The sequence below is a fragment of the Lepidothrix coronata genome, unplaced genomic scaffold (assembly GCF_001604755.1).
Source record: "Lepidothrix coronata isolate B3197 unplaced genomic scaffold, Lepidothrix_coronata-1.0 Scaffold113, whole genome shotgun sequence".
NCBI classification, from domain to species: Eukaryota; Metazoa; Chordata; class Aves; order Passeriformes; family Pipridae; genus Lepidothrix; species Lepidothrix coronata.
Window position 1 is genome coordinate 1447914 of NW_016690293.1, and position 18997 is coordinate 1466910.

General features: G+C 37.1%; 1 protein-coding gene across 1 annotated transcript; it reads left to right on the top strand.

Moving 5' to 3' along the window:
* The first annotated feature begins 5869 nt into the window (after window positions 1-5869).
* RAD51AP2 (RAD51 associated protein 2) lies at window positions 5870-15764 on the top strand. The gene is made up of 4 exons (XM_017824794.1): window positions 5870-6122; window positions 7067-11034; window positions 12581-12682; window positions 15360-15764. The coding sequence occupies exons 2-4, from the start codon at window positions 7104-7106 to the stop codon at window positions 15476-15478; spliced, it is 4152 nt and encodes a 1383-aa protein (XP_017680283.1). The 5' UTR covers window positions 5870-6122; window positions 7067-7103; the 3' UTR covers window positions 15479-15764.
* Window positions 15765-18997: the final 3233 nt, after the last annotated feature.

Genomic DNA, 18997 nt, shown 5'->3' on the forward strand with positions numbered 1-18997 from the left:
TAACTCTAATTTATCAATAATTAGAGTTGATCTATAGTAGTATTATGCAGTCATTTAGTATTGCAGAATTATTCTGAGATTCTTTGCAACCAACTCTCACTGAGTACTTCCAATAACTGTGATCTTTCTTACATAGTAAATAATTTATGAATATGTCAAACATCATCGTTCTCAGCACAGGTTTTTCAGAAATAAAAACAGAACAAATAAAGGCTTTGTCAAGCTCATCAATTTGTTTTCATATGAAGTTTGATGCTCAAAGGTAAACTAAATACACACTACTCAGAAGTGCACTTCAGTTTTTTATATTCTTCTTCAAAACGCGCTTTCATCTTGCACACCATTTTTATCTGCTCTTGCCAATGGAACCGGCATTACAATCTGGAAAATTTTAAGAAGCTAGATGGGAAGTGGCTGAACAAGACTTCAGAATTCCCCTGATAAGAAAACTAGAAGAGCTTATTATGTTCCTGTTTCTGATACATCCCCAAAGTATCATGAAATGATGCATCATGCACTTTTTTCAAATAGCTCTGTGTGAAAGTTCAGGGACCCAAATCATTAACCTGCACCCCTCTTATTACTTTAAGACAGTAGAGTATCTGTGTTAGTTGTCCTTTTCTCATACAGGAATGAGATGCCGTGGATATAGGGAAAATTACCTTGTGGAATTCCTCAGTTGTCCTGCAGATATTTTGCACTGTGATTATATGCTTTGGAGGAATGTCCTGTGGGTGCAGATCACACTTACAATGCAGACTTACAAGCAAACTTACAATGCAGACCTTCCATCATAAACTGTACTTCTGTGAGTTTCTGCAATACTTTATCACCTCTTAAATGCCTCCACTTGTCTGAAAAGCTGCTTGAGCATGTAAGCTCTGCAACTTCCACAATACACCTCGCTAGCAATGGCAGAAGGGCTGCTGTGTTTGTTGTTAACCAGCCTTATTTCCAAGGACATAAAAAACTACTGATAAGTAGATATGGCTAATACTTTGCTTTACTATTTGGCTCTGAAACAACTTAGCTGTAAACGGTACTCAAGAGGAAAATAGGAAGTGCAGATATTTTGCGTCTTCATGATGTGCTTAAAGAAAAGTTGTTTTTTAAATGTACTCTGTTATTCTAAAATAACTTTTAATCTGAAATATATAACTATATAAGACTAAGTGAAGCTCTATGTGTGTTACTGATTAATTACACATGGTTTAGTTAGGCCTTATGTGATCAGCATAGAGACTAAAAGAAGATAGCAACAGTGGAAAAGGGAAGATGGATTGCTTAAAATTTAGTGCTATAACTAGCTTTTTGTAGCAAGCACTGGAGAGGCACTGGGGAATCTCTAACCTTAGAGATATTCAGAGCTTGACTAGAAAAGCCCCAAGCAGCCTGATCAAGGACTGAAGTTAGATGTAACCTGAAAGCTGGCTCTGCTCTAAGCAGAGAGGTTCAGATGATCTCCAGAGGTCTCTTCCAAACTAAATGTTTTTTCTGTGGCTCTATGAAGAAACCAGTATGTTCTATGCAGTATCTAGATTAAAAGTAGAGCAGGATTAGGGATCGTATGGACTGAGTTAATTGCCCTGCTAGAATGAAAAGAACACTGCATCTGAGTGCCTTTGGATGTGTGTGACCTGAATTCAGCAGCACTGCAGATTTTCAACAAAGAGGTTTTGAACTGTCTGGCAGGCAGAACTATTTTCACTGCCCTTTATGAAGAAGATGGATAGTAACAGATAAAATTTGATGCAGATTCTTTGTATCTCTGTTTTGATGCTCTTTATACAAGTGGCCTTTTTAGCCACTTTTGTTTTGGAATTAAGCTGCAAACAAGGTATTTCAGCTGGAAAATGAGAAGATCTTTGAGGTTGTACAGGGACACAATATACAGAGAATGATACGGTGACAGCAATGGAGCAGTATGATCAAGCAGTGTATCAGGTGATAGGAAGAGAATGTGTCCAAAATATCAAGTCCAATAAACAGCAGTTTTTATTCAAAGTGACAGCTGTCAAATGTGTAGGACAAGGCAGTCAAGCAGTGACTTCATTGCAGTGGACAAAATAAAGGGGTCATGGAGCAGTATGATTCTCTCCACAGTTAAATAGGACTGTCTTAAGTTCTTAAATGCCTCTTAAGCCTGTTCTTTTCATATCCCTCAAGATGTAAAATAGTTCCTTCTGAAAGCAACAGAAGAGTCTATTACCAGTAGAAATCAGAGCTGGTGACTGTGGTAGTCAGGCAGCAGTGATAGACCAACGCAGGGAAAATATGGTGTGGGTTCCTTTCCCAAAAGGTAAAGAGGGGGCTTTGTCTTGTACTTCCCCGTTACTCTCAGCTTTAGACACAATGCCTTGATTTACTCTCCCAGTAAATCTTCACACACTTTGCATTATAAGTACAACATTTTGGTTGTATTAATCTTCTTGGAACAGTAATTTTAGTTATATTTCCCAGTTCTGGTCCTGAAAGGAATTTGACACATCCAAAAATGATCTGGAAAGGGGAATGCATAGCAAGGTGACCAAGTTTGCTGATGATATTGACTCATTTAGAGCAGTAAAAAGGAGAACCACATGTGAAGAACTGTAGAAAGACCTTTTGAGATGTGGCAATAAATTTTAAATCCACTTTGTTTTACAGTAGTATTTTTCTTTCAATTTAGCTCTGTATGAGGCTACAAGAGAAAAAAAATATTTATAGAAAAGCTTCCTTCTTCTATGAGACCTACTTTGTGTTGGTCGTAAAAGAGTTTATAAAGGCAGAAACAAAAAGAAAAATGGGAGGAAATATTAAAATAATAGCATCTCAAGAAATGCTATTAGTAAACTTGTACTAAGTAGCTTTTCAGAGAGTCTATGATTTTCAGGACTGTTTTATTCCAGGCCCAGCTTTGAAGGACTAACATATCAATGAATCACTCCAGGACTGTTTCTTGCATACACATGGAAGTTGATCATAACACAGAGTACATTCTGCATGATGTATTTAATTTGTTAATCAGTATGAATACTCTGCTGGGAATATGGAATTAACACATGCAACGCATACTGAGAAACATTAGCTTCCTTTTGATTTCAAGTACATGGGGTAAAGCTGAAATTATATTTTTGTTATACCAAATAAAATCTTTATTACCAATAAATAAGCTTATCAGTATTAGTTATTGGGGACAACATGGAATACTCTGGAACAAAGGGAAGGATTGAAGTTTTTATTTAAGCTATTTCAAAATTGCACGGTTACATAGGAAGTATGTACATTAGGGCTGCAGATAAAGCAGTTGTGATAGGAAGTATTGAAAGTATTTTCACACGCATGAATACTTTTAATGATGGTGGTTTTTTGACATGTTAGTAAGATGACCAAAAAGGTAATTGGAAAAATACAGTTTCATAAGGTTAATGACCAATATCCTGTTCATAAGACTAGTATCAAAATGAACCTTTTTCTAATAAAGCAGTAAATTCTCTTTGGAATATTAATTATGACCTTTGATGAATCAATGTTACAAGGTGAGCTACCTTCAGAGCGGAAATTTTAACATTATAGTGCATGATACAAACATGATGGATTACAACATTCCTTCAGCCTTGAAATTTCACATTCTGAAAAGGCAGTTTTCTTGCAATGAATTCTAAGGACAAGGCTACAGTCATTAAGCTGACACAGCTAAATTGAGACAAAGGACCTGAGCCAAATAGCACTGTTTCACTTGACAATTCAAGATTGTCAGATTTTAGTGTCTTACTGATCATATTGAGTAGCATAATTGGTTTTGGTGCTGTCTTTGCTGATATTTAAGTTAGTTTAACAAAATTTATTCCTGACCTTTCTTTTTAAATATTTTGCAATGATTTCTTTTCTAGTTTTCAACAAAAAGAAAAAAAAATAAGAAAGAGAATGAGAATTCATTGCTGCATCAGTACCCAAAACTTCTTTGATGAATTTGTCAAGAAACTGCTCTACAACCTGCTTCAGCAACTTGAAAACATAGTATAATAATAGTTACATACCTGATAGCTGTGATGGAGATGCAACCAATTCGCAGAAAGTAACAGTTTGAAATTAGCAAAAATATACAATGAAAGCATGGTTTTTACATCCTATAATATATTATTGAACCGAAGAGTGGGCAAAGCAAGTATGTGGTTTTTCTACTCCATTACCAAAAATATGCTATATTCAATTTGTACTATCAGTAAACAAGTGGTATGAATAAATCTTTTTCATGAGTTGCAAATTGGAAAGTGCAGAGCATGCAGGATATGCTCCAGTGGAATTCTGTCAGTTTATGCTGGATACCTAAGTTATATACAGCAAAGTACGCCATGGATGTGGAACAGCTGGGTAGGGTTTAATAAACAGTTTTCATTTATAGCTGTGTAGATGCAAGAAAAGGCAGTTTTCTTTATTTTTCATGTAATTCTCGTTGGTTTAACTGTTCAAATGCTTGAGCAATCTTAAACCGACTCCTATTTACTTGCAACCCCCCAAGCATATTAAGGGACTGTGCGAGGGTAGGTGAGGGGGGAATATTCTGTTCAGAATATGTTAGAAACAATGGTGAAGCCTACAGCATTTGCACTTCAAAAAAATACGATACTTTGCTTCAGAATTACTTCCTAGATGCTATTCCAGCACAGAGGGGTAGCAAACATAAATGCTGTGAATCTGTTTTACAAGCCTTAAAATCCTATTTCTAGCTTATATGATGACCTTCATTCCATATGGTATTTTAAATATTTTCAGAGTTGTATATAATCTCATTGATTTCACTTTTTACTGATTGCTTAAAAATAAATAGGAACTGCATCTTGTTAACTAAAGATTGATTCAATTAATAGTATTTTTAAAGTATCAGAAGTAGGTATTTAGCCAACTTTGCTTATAAAAGCAGAAATATTGAAGAGAAAGCTATTTTAAGTCTCAGTTCTATACAATTCCTGTGTGTAGCATTCACTACTGGGAACAATGGATGTTGGGCTTCAGTGGATTTGTTCCCTGTAGTATGGATGACAAACCTTAAAAAAAATACATATTTGCAACAACAGGCCCTTAGGATGTTTCTATTGTTAAAGCCCATCCGTAACAGCATTACAATGACCTGCTGGTTTAGAGCAAACTTTGAAACGCTTTGGGCATTTCAGCTGTTGGAGAGGAAATGTCTATTTCAAAGGCGTGGAGCTGTATGGATACCAGTTATTTTGGGAATAAAGTTCTTGGCTGGATCAGCACTTGCTACTGTGAAAAGAAAGATGAAGGAAGCAACGTGTGTTAAAGTAGTGTGTTAGAGCAGGGGGCATGTAAAAGCAAAACAGACACAACCTTTTGCTCATGCGGGATCTCATACCTTTGGAATTAGGGAATTTCATAAAAACCCACAACCTGCCAGTGGAAATAATCGGCGATAGGATGCTTGGGCTCTATCCTGTGACCCACTTTGTTTAGGAAACAAATAGAGGATTTTCCAACCAAACAGCAGCCTCTTGGCGCCTAAATCTCGACTGGTCGCTCTCGCTCGGGGGGTGCGGAGAAGCCACCGGGGCTCTTTTTTTTTTCCGGGAGAAGGGACACGGGCACCGGGGCAGTGCCCCACCTTCACGGCGAGGTGCTGCGGCCGCGGCGGAGGGAGGGGTTTTTCCCGCCTCAGCGCCCCTTCTCGCCGGGAGCCCCCTGAGGGCGGCGGGGGCGGCGGGAGCCCCGTGAGGGCGGCGGGACGACCCGGCTTCGCTGTCCCCGCTTTCCAGCTGAAGCGGCCTCGCGTCCGTGCTCACGGGAAGGGGGGACGCTGGGAAGCTCGAGCACCGGGAGGAGACCAGCCCCGGCAGGAGGAGTGGGGGGGGCGGGTTGGCTGCGGGGATCCCCTCTGCCCTGAGGGGTGCTCCGCCGGGAAGAGCCACGGGGCGGGATCGGGGCTCTCGGAGTGGCAGAGGGGAGATACAATCGCTGTGGAAGACTTCAGGGAAAAAGAGGTTATACATACCTAGAGGCGGCCAAGCGGGAAACCACCCCAGGGACAGGACAGAGGGGAACGCCCTCAGGGAGGGACAGAGCAGCCTTGAGGGACGCGGAAAAGCCACGAGCGTGAGGATTCATCCCCTCCCTGCATTTCACAGGTAAAGCCCACAATCACAGGAGTGTTCCTTGACAAAATGGATTTTTTCTGCACCATTAAAGAAGTAAACCTCTCAAATTAGGAGTAGTACCTGATTGTTGAATCATGCAGTCCTGGTTAAGAAAATTAATTCTCTTAACTGCATATTTCATGAAAGGTTTTGAACACGTTCCTGTTGGCTCTCAAGACGGTGACTGGCTTGTTCAGAGGCACCGGGCTGTTACAAGAATGATAAATTCTATCAGTATATAGAATTTAATTTTATTCAAATTGTGTTCTTCATACAAGGCAGATCACTTCTTAAATGAAGCTGCCGAGTGTGGTTAACTTGGAGAAACATGCACTGAAACATCTCAGCATCAAACCAGTGCACTTAACAACCTGGACTTGTACCTCCAACACTACAGTCTTTGTATACGAAGATAAAATCTGGTACGGTGTTTTGGCATATCTGAGGGCTTTTGATAAACTTTCCTGCAGTTTCACATTACAAATTATCACACAGTGGAGACAAGACTGGTGATTTCTTTTGACAATTAAAATTTAAACAATTTTAAAAGAATCCGCTCACAGATTCAGAGGAGTTCATCAGTGGGCATTATTTTCTTGATGTTTGTTCTTAGTATTCATTCTTTTAGCAAAAATACTGTGTAACAAATGCATTAAAAATGCAATTAATCTCCTTAACTTGTTGACACATCAAAATTATCACCCACTCTCTTTTTGAAAACATCTGGAACTTTAGTGAACAACTTCTATCTTAAATTCTAGATCTTGGCTTTAAATGTTGTTCAATGATCCTGCCTTTATCTCAGGTCTGTAATGTATAAAGAGCAAATATCCATGTGGTAACGTGATAGAATTGATGATCTTGTTTTGTATACAGTTTGCAGATCATTAAGAAGTCATTTACACCTAAAACTTTAATTTTTCTTTAACTTTTAGGGCTGTCTCAGCAAAATCAGAACTTATTTTTGTGAGCATGGAAAGTACATATTCCAAAAGATTTTTATCTGCATCATCAGATGAAACTGGGTGGTACCTGTATGCAAAGCGAATTAAAATAGAAAGTGATCAAAAAAACAGAGAGAAAGAGGAGCAGCAAAAGGTAGAACGAAGCATACAATGTGGGAACAGGTACCAAACATCACTACATGGACCCCTGTATTTATCAGAAAGGCAAAACCACTGGGAGTTAGAAAAGAGAAGTTGTGACACAGCAAAAAAGAGAGAGTTTTTCTGTTCTAAAAATTGTAGTAATGAAGGATTAGTGTGTAGAGTATCAGAAAATGAACTGTCCACCAAAAAATGGAGTCCTGAAAATAGAGACCGAAATACTACAGAAGATGATATTTCATTGAATGTACATGGACAGCATCTTGAAACAGAGCTGCTCAGTGTGTCCAGAGCTGCTGACACATGTCAAAATCTACAGGTATTAAACCCACCTCAAGTGCAGCAGAACAACACTACAGAACACAATAATGAAAGAAATGGGGATAATGGGCTCAAACAGAATTCTTCAGTTGCATCCTCAAACAGACACTCCTTTCAGATGGAATTGTTGAGGCAGAAGTCTGTCTCTGATAAAAAGTGGCAACAATACCAGCTTTTGCAAATTCCATTTTTGTGTGGTACCAGTTCCATGTTTTCACACACAAAAAATAAGAAAAATAATTTTCTGAAAAATGCATGTTCTGCAGAAGATAAAAATTATTCCAGTAGCAATAAAGAAAATACTACAGAAGGAGATAATAAAGAAAAAAATAGTTCATTGTATATAATTCCAACATTGAAACCTTTTAAAAGTATACAACCACTGAAAATCCCTAATTTTCAACTTCCTAGAATTTCAAATAAAATAAATAGTAAAATGTCATCAACTAACTTCAGGGAGACAGACTGGAAGAATTTCGAAGGCCAACCATCTTTGGTGCAATCTAAACAGATACATGGTGTGCAAAAAGCATCTGAGATAGGGAAACAAAAATTGCAAAATTATAAAAGCAGTGTCAGAATTTCAACTGTTGATTCTGAATTTAAAGAAACCAACAAACAGGAACACAGTGCTTTGGCAGAAGTGTCTGCAATTTATTTCAGAGGTGATAGCACTGACACTGGATGTAATAAAATGTTTGATGAAAATGACTTCAAAGATAAAATGCTGGAGAATTCAGAAGGTGATGATGACCAGAAGTCAAAGATTCTCATTTACATTAGTGCTAAAAATGTTCAGAATGAGAAATGTGTCAGCTGTAATGATCTTCTGCAGAGAATGGGGAGGAAGAGCAGTAATGAGAATGCGGGAACATTTCATATACAGACAAGTATTCCGGTAATAACAGAAGAATTAGAGAAAAATAAGTTAGACCTGCACTGCGTTGTGCGTAATTCCAACAGTGACATTAGTTTGTATGAAGCAGAATCAAAGCTCTCCGCAACGGAAATACTTGATTGCCAAAGATATGTAACAAAAAGTATTATATCTGAAAGAAATTGTCCTCACATTACTGTGCAGAATTTTCCAGATAAGACAGTGAGTTGCAATGTATTTAGGGGGAAGGAAACGTTCAAATTAAAGTTTTTATTTCAAAACATGTTGTTTGAGTGGGTCAGGACATGGACTGAGTCTTCACATGAAGATAGGCCCACGTGTCAGGATGACAGTGTTATGCCTTGGCTTCACACATTAGATGTGCGGTGTGATGGTCAAGAGTTAGTAAAGAGCACCATAAATAGGAACCACAATGATAAAATATTCATTTGCTTGCTGCCTCTTATTTTAAAGCATCTCAAGGAGGAGCTACTAAAGACAATTCTTGCTTCCTTTTTCAGCAGCACAAATACTTTATTGCCAGTTGAGGGAAAGTCTATGCAGGTGGAGAAACACACTTTATGTGGCAGAAAGCAAGATCAGTTAAACTCATGCACAGATGATACTTGGAGGCAAACCACACAATTTCTTAAAGAAAATTGTACTTATCCAGGCTTTGTAAGTTCTAAATTTGTGGAAAGCATTGATTTTGAATTACACAACCAGAGGAGATGCTTTTCTAGATCTTTAGGTGAAGAAGAGTACACTTGCCTACAAAGAGGAGTCCACTTTCATAACCAAAAAGGCAGATTATGTAACAGAAGACATGTCAGGAAGCACCACCTCTTATCCAGAGAGAATGAAGGGTTTGGCACCTATTTGAGGTCGGTCAGTCACAAAAACAGTATGAAAAAACAAATTTTAGTTGCTAGGTGCCTAATCTTGCTGCAGGGTACTCCAGATTGTTCTTCACTAGACAAGACATATTTCTGCAATATCACAAAAATACAGTATCTAGTAGGAGCCAATCTTAGATTTCAGAGTTACTTTCCTGCCCATTCACAACTGAAATTTGAAAAGGTAAACAGCAAATGCACAAATCAGGAAACACTGGGAACTACTGTAAAGCAGGAGATGAAGAAACCAAGCACAATGCTTAATAATTCCTTTGTAGGAAGATTTAAAACTTTCCCCTTTGTTATATGTGAAAATAAGAAACACAAAACAACTGAATATAGAAATTGCATAACTTCTGCAAATGAAGTCACTAATGAAGTCACATATACCATGAAAAAATATTTGGGCACTTTTAGTTGCATAAATGCTGATGGAGAAGAACACTTTAATTCAAAAGAATTGGAAATAAATTCTCATAAATTTTTTTCTGAAATATCTTCTTCTATTTTTGACACATATGAAAAAATTCCCCTTACTACTGATTCTGAAGAATTTGACCAGATACCAGTAGTAAATCAAAACAGTTCTATCAAAAAAAAATTGTGTGAAGAAAGTGCAGTCATTGGTCCAAAAGAGGTTCCGTGTTTGCCTGTTAAATCCAATAATGTCTTAATTCGAACTGAACAGTCAAAAGCAACTACAGAAAAATACAATCCTCTCCTGTCACTGGACAGACAAACAAACAAATATGAATATTATGAAGAATTAGATACTCATAGCCCACATTTAACAAATAAAAAAGAAAAAGTGGAAGACCAAATTACTTATTTAAATTCGGAAAATTATTTTCCCAGTTCCTCCCATGTTTGTCAGTCTGTCACTTTGCCGTTGGATAGCAGCAATTTTGTCGATAAAAGAGTAAGTGATGATGGACACTGCAGGAGCTCCTCAAGTGCAGGCAAACTAAATGTGGTACAGTATCCATGCAGGGGAAGTCCTGTGATGACAGATACAAACTTGCAATTACAGGCCAAGGAAACAGCACAGTTTTCTTCACAAGGGCATGAGCGGACACATGAGACAGGCAGTTTAGAGCTGGCAACTTTGAAACAACATCTTGAATATGTAAAAGAACAGGAAGAAAGAAATGATGAACAAATTCATATAACTAATGAAAGTCAATGTGAGACTGTAATGAATGACTTGATTATGTCACATTCAGAAGATGAATCTCAAACATTCATTGCTGCAGAAGAGGAATTAAAAGTGCATTTATCCATAATGAACAATGGATGTCCTGAAGATGTAAAAGATAAGCATTTACCTTTAGAAAATAAAATCACACATGAATTTGAACTGAAGACAAAATTTGATTCAGTGTTAGAAGAGCTACGTATGTTTCATGAAATTAGTAAAGGAAATGAAAACAATTTATCTAGTTTGGAAACAAATTCATTTGAAAATTATTGGGAATTAAATAATTCTAAAGGGATAGATGAAAATGTGACAAGTGTTTCTCAAAAGAAAATGTGTATTTCTTCTCCAATCTCTGGTACCATAGAGAGGCAAAACATAACAGACAGTGATGGAAGTTTGTTAAATGAAAAGATATTAAATGAAAATAAAGACCAAGAAGTAGCTAAGGAATATTTTGTTTCAAGACTGTCAAGTGAAGAATTGCATCATTCACCTGTTGGAGAAGGTAAGCACATGGGATTATTGGCTATTATGTTAATAAGATAATTTAAATTTAGGCAATATTTGATTTGCTTTAAAGTTGTGTTTTTCTACTCAGCTAGTTCCATAGCAACAACTGGGTTTTCATGGAACTGTACAAGGTTTGTCAGACTTGCCTATGAGTAGCCAAATGCAAAAAAACCCACAGTCCTACCACTACCTGCACACTGTGCTGTAGCAGATGTAGCTCGGAATTCACTCAGTGAGTTTCAGGCTTCCTCGAGCCTGCATTAATGCACATTCTGTTACAGATTATTAGTTTTGTCTTTGACTTCACCATAATGAGACTTAAAAACCCCAAAAGATTTCAAAGCTCAATGAGATGCACATTCACAGAGACAAATGTCTCAGTTAAAACATGATACAGTGTTTACAAGGGAGACAGCTGTTTTCTTAAAATTGGTGTCATGGAATCAAGAAGGAGTCATGGAATAGTTTGAGTTGGAAGAGACCTTTACAGGTCATCAAGTCCAACCCCTTGCAATGAGCAGGGGCATCTGCAACTAGATCAGGTTGCTCAGAACCCCATAAAACCTGACCTTGAATATAAGTATATAACTGTATAACTTGAATATGTAACTACAGTTATGTTTGTTCAAAGTTCAGATGCTGCCATTTTTAATTCTTTTATTTTTCCTTAAAGAAGCACAATCCCCACTTCAAACAGTATGTTGGAAATCTGCTTTGTAAACTCTAAGTCTCCTAACCCATTAGCGGCACAATCAGGAGGTATTTAATGAGTAAAGGAAGAACAGCAAGAAGAAAACCAGTTGAATGCTGTACCTTCTTTTACAAACAGCTTCTATGTGATAAGTAAATTATCCAAGCACTTTTCAAACAGAATATTTATCAGATTTTGTGTCTGAAATTCAGTTTGCAGAAGCGATGTGTTCTCTCAGTTGCAAATAAAATCGGGAAGGGATATGCTTTGGTCATATTTGATAAATAATCTGATGAAAATGCAACCATCTCAAAATTTTCATCTGAAATCAGTTTCTCAGGGATTAAGCATGAAATTTATAAAGTGGAGATTGCAGGGTTTTTATGAAGGTAATTAGTGTTTGGGAAACAACTGGAGAAGTGTCACAGAAAAGCCCCAGAGGGAATTCTATTCAGTAGAGTTTTAACAGTACAATTTACTACAAGTTACACCTGAGTGCTTTGCTCCAGAGGATGGAAACCTAACAGATATTGGGTGAATGGGTCAGTAAGTGACCACTTTTCTGCCTAAACCTGGAATAAGAAGATCCAAGGGGAGCAAATGATACGTCATTGGAGCATTAAAAACTGCATTATTGCATCTCTGCAAAGGAAAACTTCATGAGGTGTAGAATTAGCTTTTGTCAAGCTTCTGAGAGTGAGACTTTGTAGCTTTCTTAATATTTCCTGTAGTATGTTTTCATCACATCAACAGGAATCACAAATTAATAACTAGATGAAACAAACTTAGTTTTTTTGTTAACAGAAGTCAAATAAAATCTTACATGTTGCATATATGTTTCTGTTTTAAGACTATTTAGGTGCAGCTTATAGAAATCCATACACATGGAACCCTGCTTTTTTATACTGCACACTTTTTAAGGAACAAAGCTATAATTTACAGAAAGAAGGAGGTAAGAGTAATATTATTCTGTAATTTATGCCACAAATACCAGTACTAATAGTCTTATTTCTCAAACATTTGTATTTGTTTTCTTCCCTTTTTATTTTTTTCATCTATAGAAATCACATTTGGTTTAACTGTAGGTTACTAGAGAAGTGTCCTGTCTTTGGCTTGGTTCACAGAACAAGTCATACTGATGAGAATTTTTGTCCTTTGGGTAAGGATAAAGATTGGAAGAGAACTTTAATAATGTGGGGTTTCCTTTGTTGTTTGTTTTGGAGCCATCTGGAACAAACATCTTTGGGCCTCCAATCACTGCAATATAGCCAGTATATACTACATGGAGAACATGTTTTGATATATTTTTTTTGAAGATTTGCAGTTTTGTACACATTGTGGAAGGAAATTCAGAAGGATATTGTCAAGCGACCTATTAGGATTTCAAAAAACATGCTTTAGGAGTTTTTCCAACATATGGAAACATTTAGTAAAACAAGGTATTAGCTTTATTCTGAAATAAAATGCTAAAGCTTTGTCAGGAAAAGGCTAAAGATAAACTTCTGTTTCACTTAGTGAAATAATTTACCGTTATTTTCACTTTTATTCCCCATTGCACTTTTTAAAACTGATGCACACTGTTTTCAGGATTCAGAAAGTTGTTTCCTTCATTCAGGCCATTCTGTGAATGAATGAGACTGAAAATCTTAAATAGTTACAGATGACTTCTGGTGTTCTTTTCACCTATAATTTATGGAAGTTATGTCATCTTGTGATAATATTTCATGTACCAAATGCAAAATATTGCAGCAAATTCTTCTCTACTTTTTTCTCTTTGTCCCTGCTCTCTAAGATTTTTTTATTTTGTGACAGATCAATTCTGGTTTCTGACTTATGTCGTAGGTATTGTTATTGCTTAGGGAAAATTCAGGCTCCAAAATGCTGTACTGTGCATAGCAGCACGAGGTGGTTGATATTAACATTATCTTGGAAGTTTTGTTCAGATGACATCGAAGCTTTCGAGATGGAAGGAACACTGTTGCTCCTGCAACTAAACTTAGATCATCTTCCCTTTCTTCTTTCCCTGTTGTTTTGGGCTACAGGGTCATGGACAAAGGAAATTAGATGTTTTCTCCATTACTGTTATGAATATTTCCTTTATATGACTTTCTAACGTTCTCTAAGTTCCCCTCTGAGCTTCTCCAGAAACACTTGGGAAGAGGCCTTAGCAATGAGTGACTTCTTTTTTCCCCCATGATTGCTGAGAAGTTGTGCAGGTTTTTAGGGCCATGGCATATTTCTAAGGGATTTTATACCTTATTTCAAGATCTGTGACAGAATCAACGGAAACCTAATGAGCTTCCAGCAGAAGAAGCTGAAAAAATTGAATGTTCTCCTCCTCATCATTTTCAGGGAACTGTTTTTCTTTCCTTGAGGAGGTGCACTGGCAGAGACAGTTCCATTTACACTGAACGTTGTCTCAGAGGTTATTTGAAACGAGGACTGGGTCTGGTTTTGTCAGTGGTAATACTGCATTTACTGTACTGATAGGAGTTAACATCAGAGGTTTTGCTGATGTGTGACTGTCTCCCTCTATTTTTCAGTAGGATTCTGAACCATCACATGTTGTCACAGAAACTGTGAGTGCTTTGGAAAGGAGATGCCTAGGTGGGACAAGAAGCTTTGAACTTCATCAGTTTTACAATTTAGCAGGACTAACAACCATGCTTTACTGGCTGCATATAAACCCATAACACTTGACTGACTTTTAGTGTGCATGCTGTTCCTCTTCCAGCTGGCTCTTATGGCAGCCCTACTCTGTTTTTTTTCTCCTCATTCCATCATTTAAAATTCTTGTAAAGGCTTAGAGAACTTTTTTCTTTGCCTTTACTAGGATACCAGCCAAATACGTAAGGCTCTGATGAGCTCACTATTTGATAATTGCTCAGTTCTTCATCATTTTATGGAACAATGCAAAATAGAACTAGAACAGATCTTGAGAAATTTGACATCTTCTTTTCCCAGATGAGTCATTGTCCTAATCTCTAGTTAACAAGGCCATGGTCTTCTGCCCCAGTGAATATATTATTTTATGCAAAGGAGAACAGTTTCTGAAGGACGACTGAATTACGCTCCAGATTAGTAGATCCTTACTAGATTACTAGATCCTATCTCCAGATTACTAGGTCACTTACCTAATCGAACATGGAACAGAAAACAGATATTCTCCTATCTTGCTTTCTGTAAAAGCAGTGGCACAAGACAAGACATCATGGTTATTATCACTGGTAGAATGGTGCCTGGCTCTGTAATTTTGATTTTTACACCTAAACTAGTGGTGAGTATTAAAGCATACTCCCCTCAGCATGTCCCCTCTACCCTGGAATGTTAACTTGTATCAAATTATATGCCTCTGCCAGTCTCTTAGGAGAGTTATGTAGTGTTGGGTTGAGAATCCTTCTAATCAGAAGGAATCTGCACATCACCCAGCTGTTAGCATTTCCTTTTCGGTCCAAAAGAATCTGTTACATGCTGTAGAGCTGAACAGAATGAAGGTGGGATAAGATGTAGTAAGGGACTGATTAATTAGTATTGGTTTAATTTACTTATCTTGTCAGTATGTAATTCTTGTGTATATCATGCAGAAGAATGGTGTTACTCTCACTTTTTATTCTTTCTCTTAAATATAGGATGCTTTTTGTCTCGTGATGTCATAAGAGTACAGCCTCTTAAAACATGCAAGGGCCCCATCAGGATTGGGCTGTCAAGAAAAGCTCGGCCCAAGCAGCTCCATCCTTATCTGAAATGACTTATTGGATTCTTTTACCAGTCTTCACATCTGGGATCAGTCTGCTTGAAAACTGTTGAAATGTTTTAATGTTAAGTTTTTTTGTTGATACTTTGATCTTCTTGGTTTAAGGGTTTTTAGATATTAATATTGCAGTATTTGCTAGTGATTTATTTAGGAATACTCCTGTGAATACTTGATAGCAAAGGGATTTATAATGAATGTTTACTAGTAGAAGTTTTAATGGAAGGATGAAATCCTTTTAAAGTTTATGTAATATTAATAAAATCTTTCATGTATTTTTCATCTATTAAAATATACAGTTAAAATTTTTTGTCACACTCACACATTCTTTGAATCTTCTATGTGTTTATATAGTTTTAAAAACTTAATTAGTATTTTTAAAGAGATTTGTTACAAATATCTAAAGTGATGTAGGAGAGAATTTCAGGAAGCTAAATTTAGATTACTAAAAGGAAGATTATGTTTTAGGCTTCAGAAGTTGTTTCCTCTGAGGAACTTTCAGTTCCATGTACTTGTCATATTAGACAAAGAGTTGGAAAGGAAGAGAGGTATAAATGCTGCAGACAGATTGTGTCATTGTGAGGGCACTGATTTCATTGCATGCAACGTGGAGGCAAAATATCAGGACACAAATTCTGGAGATTATATATCTCAAAAAATGGGGATACTTGGGCTGCTCTGGAGCATGCAGATCCTGGTTAGGGACATCTGTTAATAATTGTTAACATACTAATATTTTTGTTGTAAAGAATAGGGACAGTTTCAACTGAATAAAAACACAAAGAAACAAATATGAGTGAAGTCTGAAAAAAAATTACTGAGGTGTCAGAACAAGAATAATCCAAAAACTAATATTCAGAAGAAAGCTTTAAACCTCCTTTGATTGCATTAAGTGTTTTAGAAAGAGCATATTTGACATTGCAGTGCTTGAGAGGGAATTCCAGTATAAAAAGTGTTACAGAACAGTGATAGAATGGTGATAAACCCTGATACAAATAGTAAGACATGGTTGCAGGTGACACAAGGAAACTGAGAAAGCTGAATTGATAGGGAAATGCATATGATGATAAGTTACTCTATAGAATCTATAGCAACAGTGCAAAGTCACTACACAGTTTCATTTCTTTAGCAGTGACCTTGGAATATGTCATATATAATAGTAAACATATTAGTATGCTTATCCTATAAGGATCTAAATAAGAAAAGGAAATTCAGTCCACAAAATTGAGATAAATAAAATTTAAAAAAAAGGGTTATAATTTGGTTCATAATTCCTGTTATATGAAATATCAAAAATGTCAGATGAACATTTGTTTCTAGGAAAAGCTGGTTTTAAAATAAGGGTTTCTAAACTGACTTATTTGCTACAGGTTTTCCAAGAAGTGTAGTAAATGGTGTGCACCATTTAAACAATAAAACTTACTAACTTTCCCACCAAAAATTTGATGATGCAAGTATAAAACTGTCCATGCTAATGGAAAGCATATTACTAGAGGTCACAGGACAAGAAATTATCCTTCCTTTATCAGTATACTTAATTCACAGAAAAGTTTAAAAGGGCTAAGCAAATGGACGAGTAGAAAACGTGTTCAGAAGCAGCTCTTAGGAGGGCAGGGCCATTAGTCAACTCCCTTGGGAATATGCAAATGAGACAGAGGTATCCAGTCAGGCGGCTGAACAGGAATGGATGTTGCACCTTCACCATCAACAGCAGATGTCTCTTGTAAGAGAGAGGGTAACTTGGCATTAGAGGTCAGGTCATGTCATGGTGACAGAGTGGAGCAGCTTGAGGACCTGTGCTTGGTAGCAACCCCTGAATGTCAGCTGAGGGTCAGTAAAGGGGTGCTGGTTTGTCAGTGCTCTGTAAGAAGTGTCTGCTTAAATTTCCCCGGATCGCAGCAGGAAGCAACTGATCACTTTAACTAAGTGCTTTTTAGTATGTACCAGCCCAGAGCAAGGACAGCTGGTCTATAGGCATCTGAATGTCCCACTGGAGTTTTGTCCTCACTGCTGGGCAAACAGTTTCTTGAGCACTGCCTGATGTGAACTGGCCGTAAGGAATGACACCCACAGCTTCTCTCCTATTTGTAAAGGCTGATGTTTACAATAGGAAGACTCCTTACAGTTTGGGAGTGATACTTCTGTATTTACAACACATTCTCTGAACTTTTTGGGAAGGCCTCTCTCTGTGTCATTCCCCATCCTACATCTCTGGTGGAAAAAGATACCTTTACTCCACAGAGCCATTTTTCCACATCCTCTTCCTCCATTGGCCTGTGATTATTAATGACATAGGTAATACAATGAAAACATTGCATTTATAATAATTGTGGGGCACTTCTGATGGCCATGGCTTGGAAACAGGTGTATCATTTTTGTCCTACCACAGCTAGGCAATCCAACTATTCAGAGCATGGTGATACCCGGTCTCAACCACCTTAAAAAGCCACTAACCACAGAACTTTACAGATCAGGGCAAGGACTACAATTGGAGCATGTGTCTACCACCACCTTCCATGCCACAGAGTGATATGAGTTTGTAATGTCCAGGGTCAAGGCCTTAAATGTCCAGTATGGAGGCTTCATAACTGATTCCTAGTTATTAGTCTACCACAGGACCCATGGAAATGACCTTTGTCATTCTGAAATCAGTTACATCAATAAAAGTCATGTATGGAGATGATATGACCCCACCAAAGGGTATTTGTAATGAATGTTCACATAGGTGATTCTGAAACAAAAGAATAAACTGTTCCTTGAAATACCTTGGCAATTTTGTTCTGCCTTATACTAAATTTCGGGATGCCTGGAAACTCAGAATAGTCTAAAATATGCAAGATCTGCAAGAATGAATCCCATGGAAAGATTCCATCAAATCATAGAATCATAGAATAGATTAGGTTGGAAAAGACCTCCAAGATCATCAAGTCCAACCCCTGATCCAACTCCAATTACTATATCATGGCACTAAGGGCCACGTCCAATCTCTTTTTAAAAACCTCCAGGGATGGTGAATCCACCACCTCTCTGGGTAGGAAATGACCTCATAATTGTTTATACACTCAATCATATTTCCAGTGAACAACTTTGCTGTCTAGTAAAAAGATAAGATACAAAAGTTCTGATATGTGATAGGAAATATCTTTAAAATACCCAAGAGTTAGGCAGGAACTACCTATGTTATATACAATTTTTAGGGTTTAAAAAAAAATGCCTATTTTTAAATCAATGAACTCGCGAGTTTTTAAAATATGTTTCTTTGTCTGATGCTTTTATATGAAAATACTACAATGCTCTTGTGTGTAGAAGACAAAGGTACATGGGCTACTTTTTCAGGACAAGAAATAAAGTTTTAATTCACTGAATTTATACTCGGTGGCAAAATTCATTGTGTTTAATTGTGCAAAGTTTGTGCAAAAATGTCCCCAAATATCCTGGAAAATACCCAAACACAAACACAAAAACCCCCAATCAGTCCAGTAAAAGAATAAGTATTGGAGACCATGCAGACAAACA

What these genes read in the sequence shown, in the direction of transcription:
- RAD51AP2 (XM_017824794.1), top strand. Translation starts at nt 7,104, where the DNA reads ATGGAAAGTACATATTCCAAAAGATTTTTATCTGCATCATCAGATGAA. An exon ending in TCATTCACCTGTTGGAGAAG is followed by an intron (nt 11,035 to 12,580) that starts GTAAGCACATGG and finishes TTCTGTTTTAAG; the next exon opens with ACTATTTAGGTGCAGCTTAT. An exon ending in TAATTTACAGAAAGAAGGAG is followed by an intron (nt 12,683 to 15,359) that starts GTAAGAGTAATA and finishes TCTTAAATATAG; the next exon opens with GATGCTTTTTGTCTCGTGAT.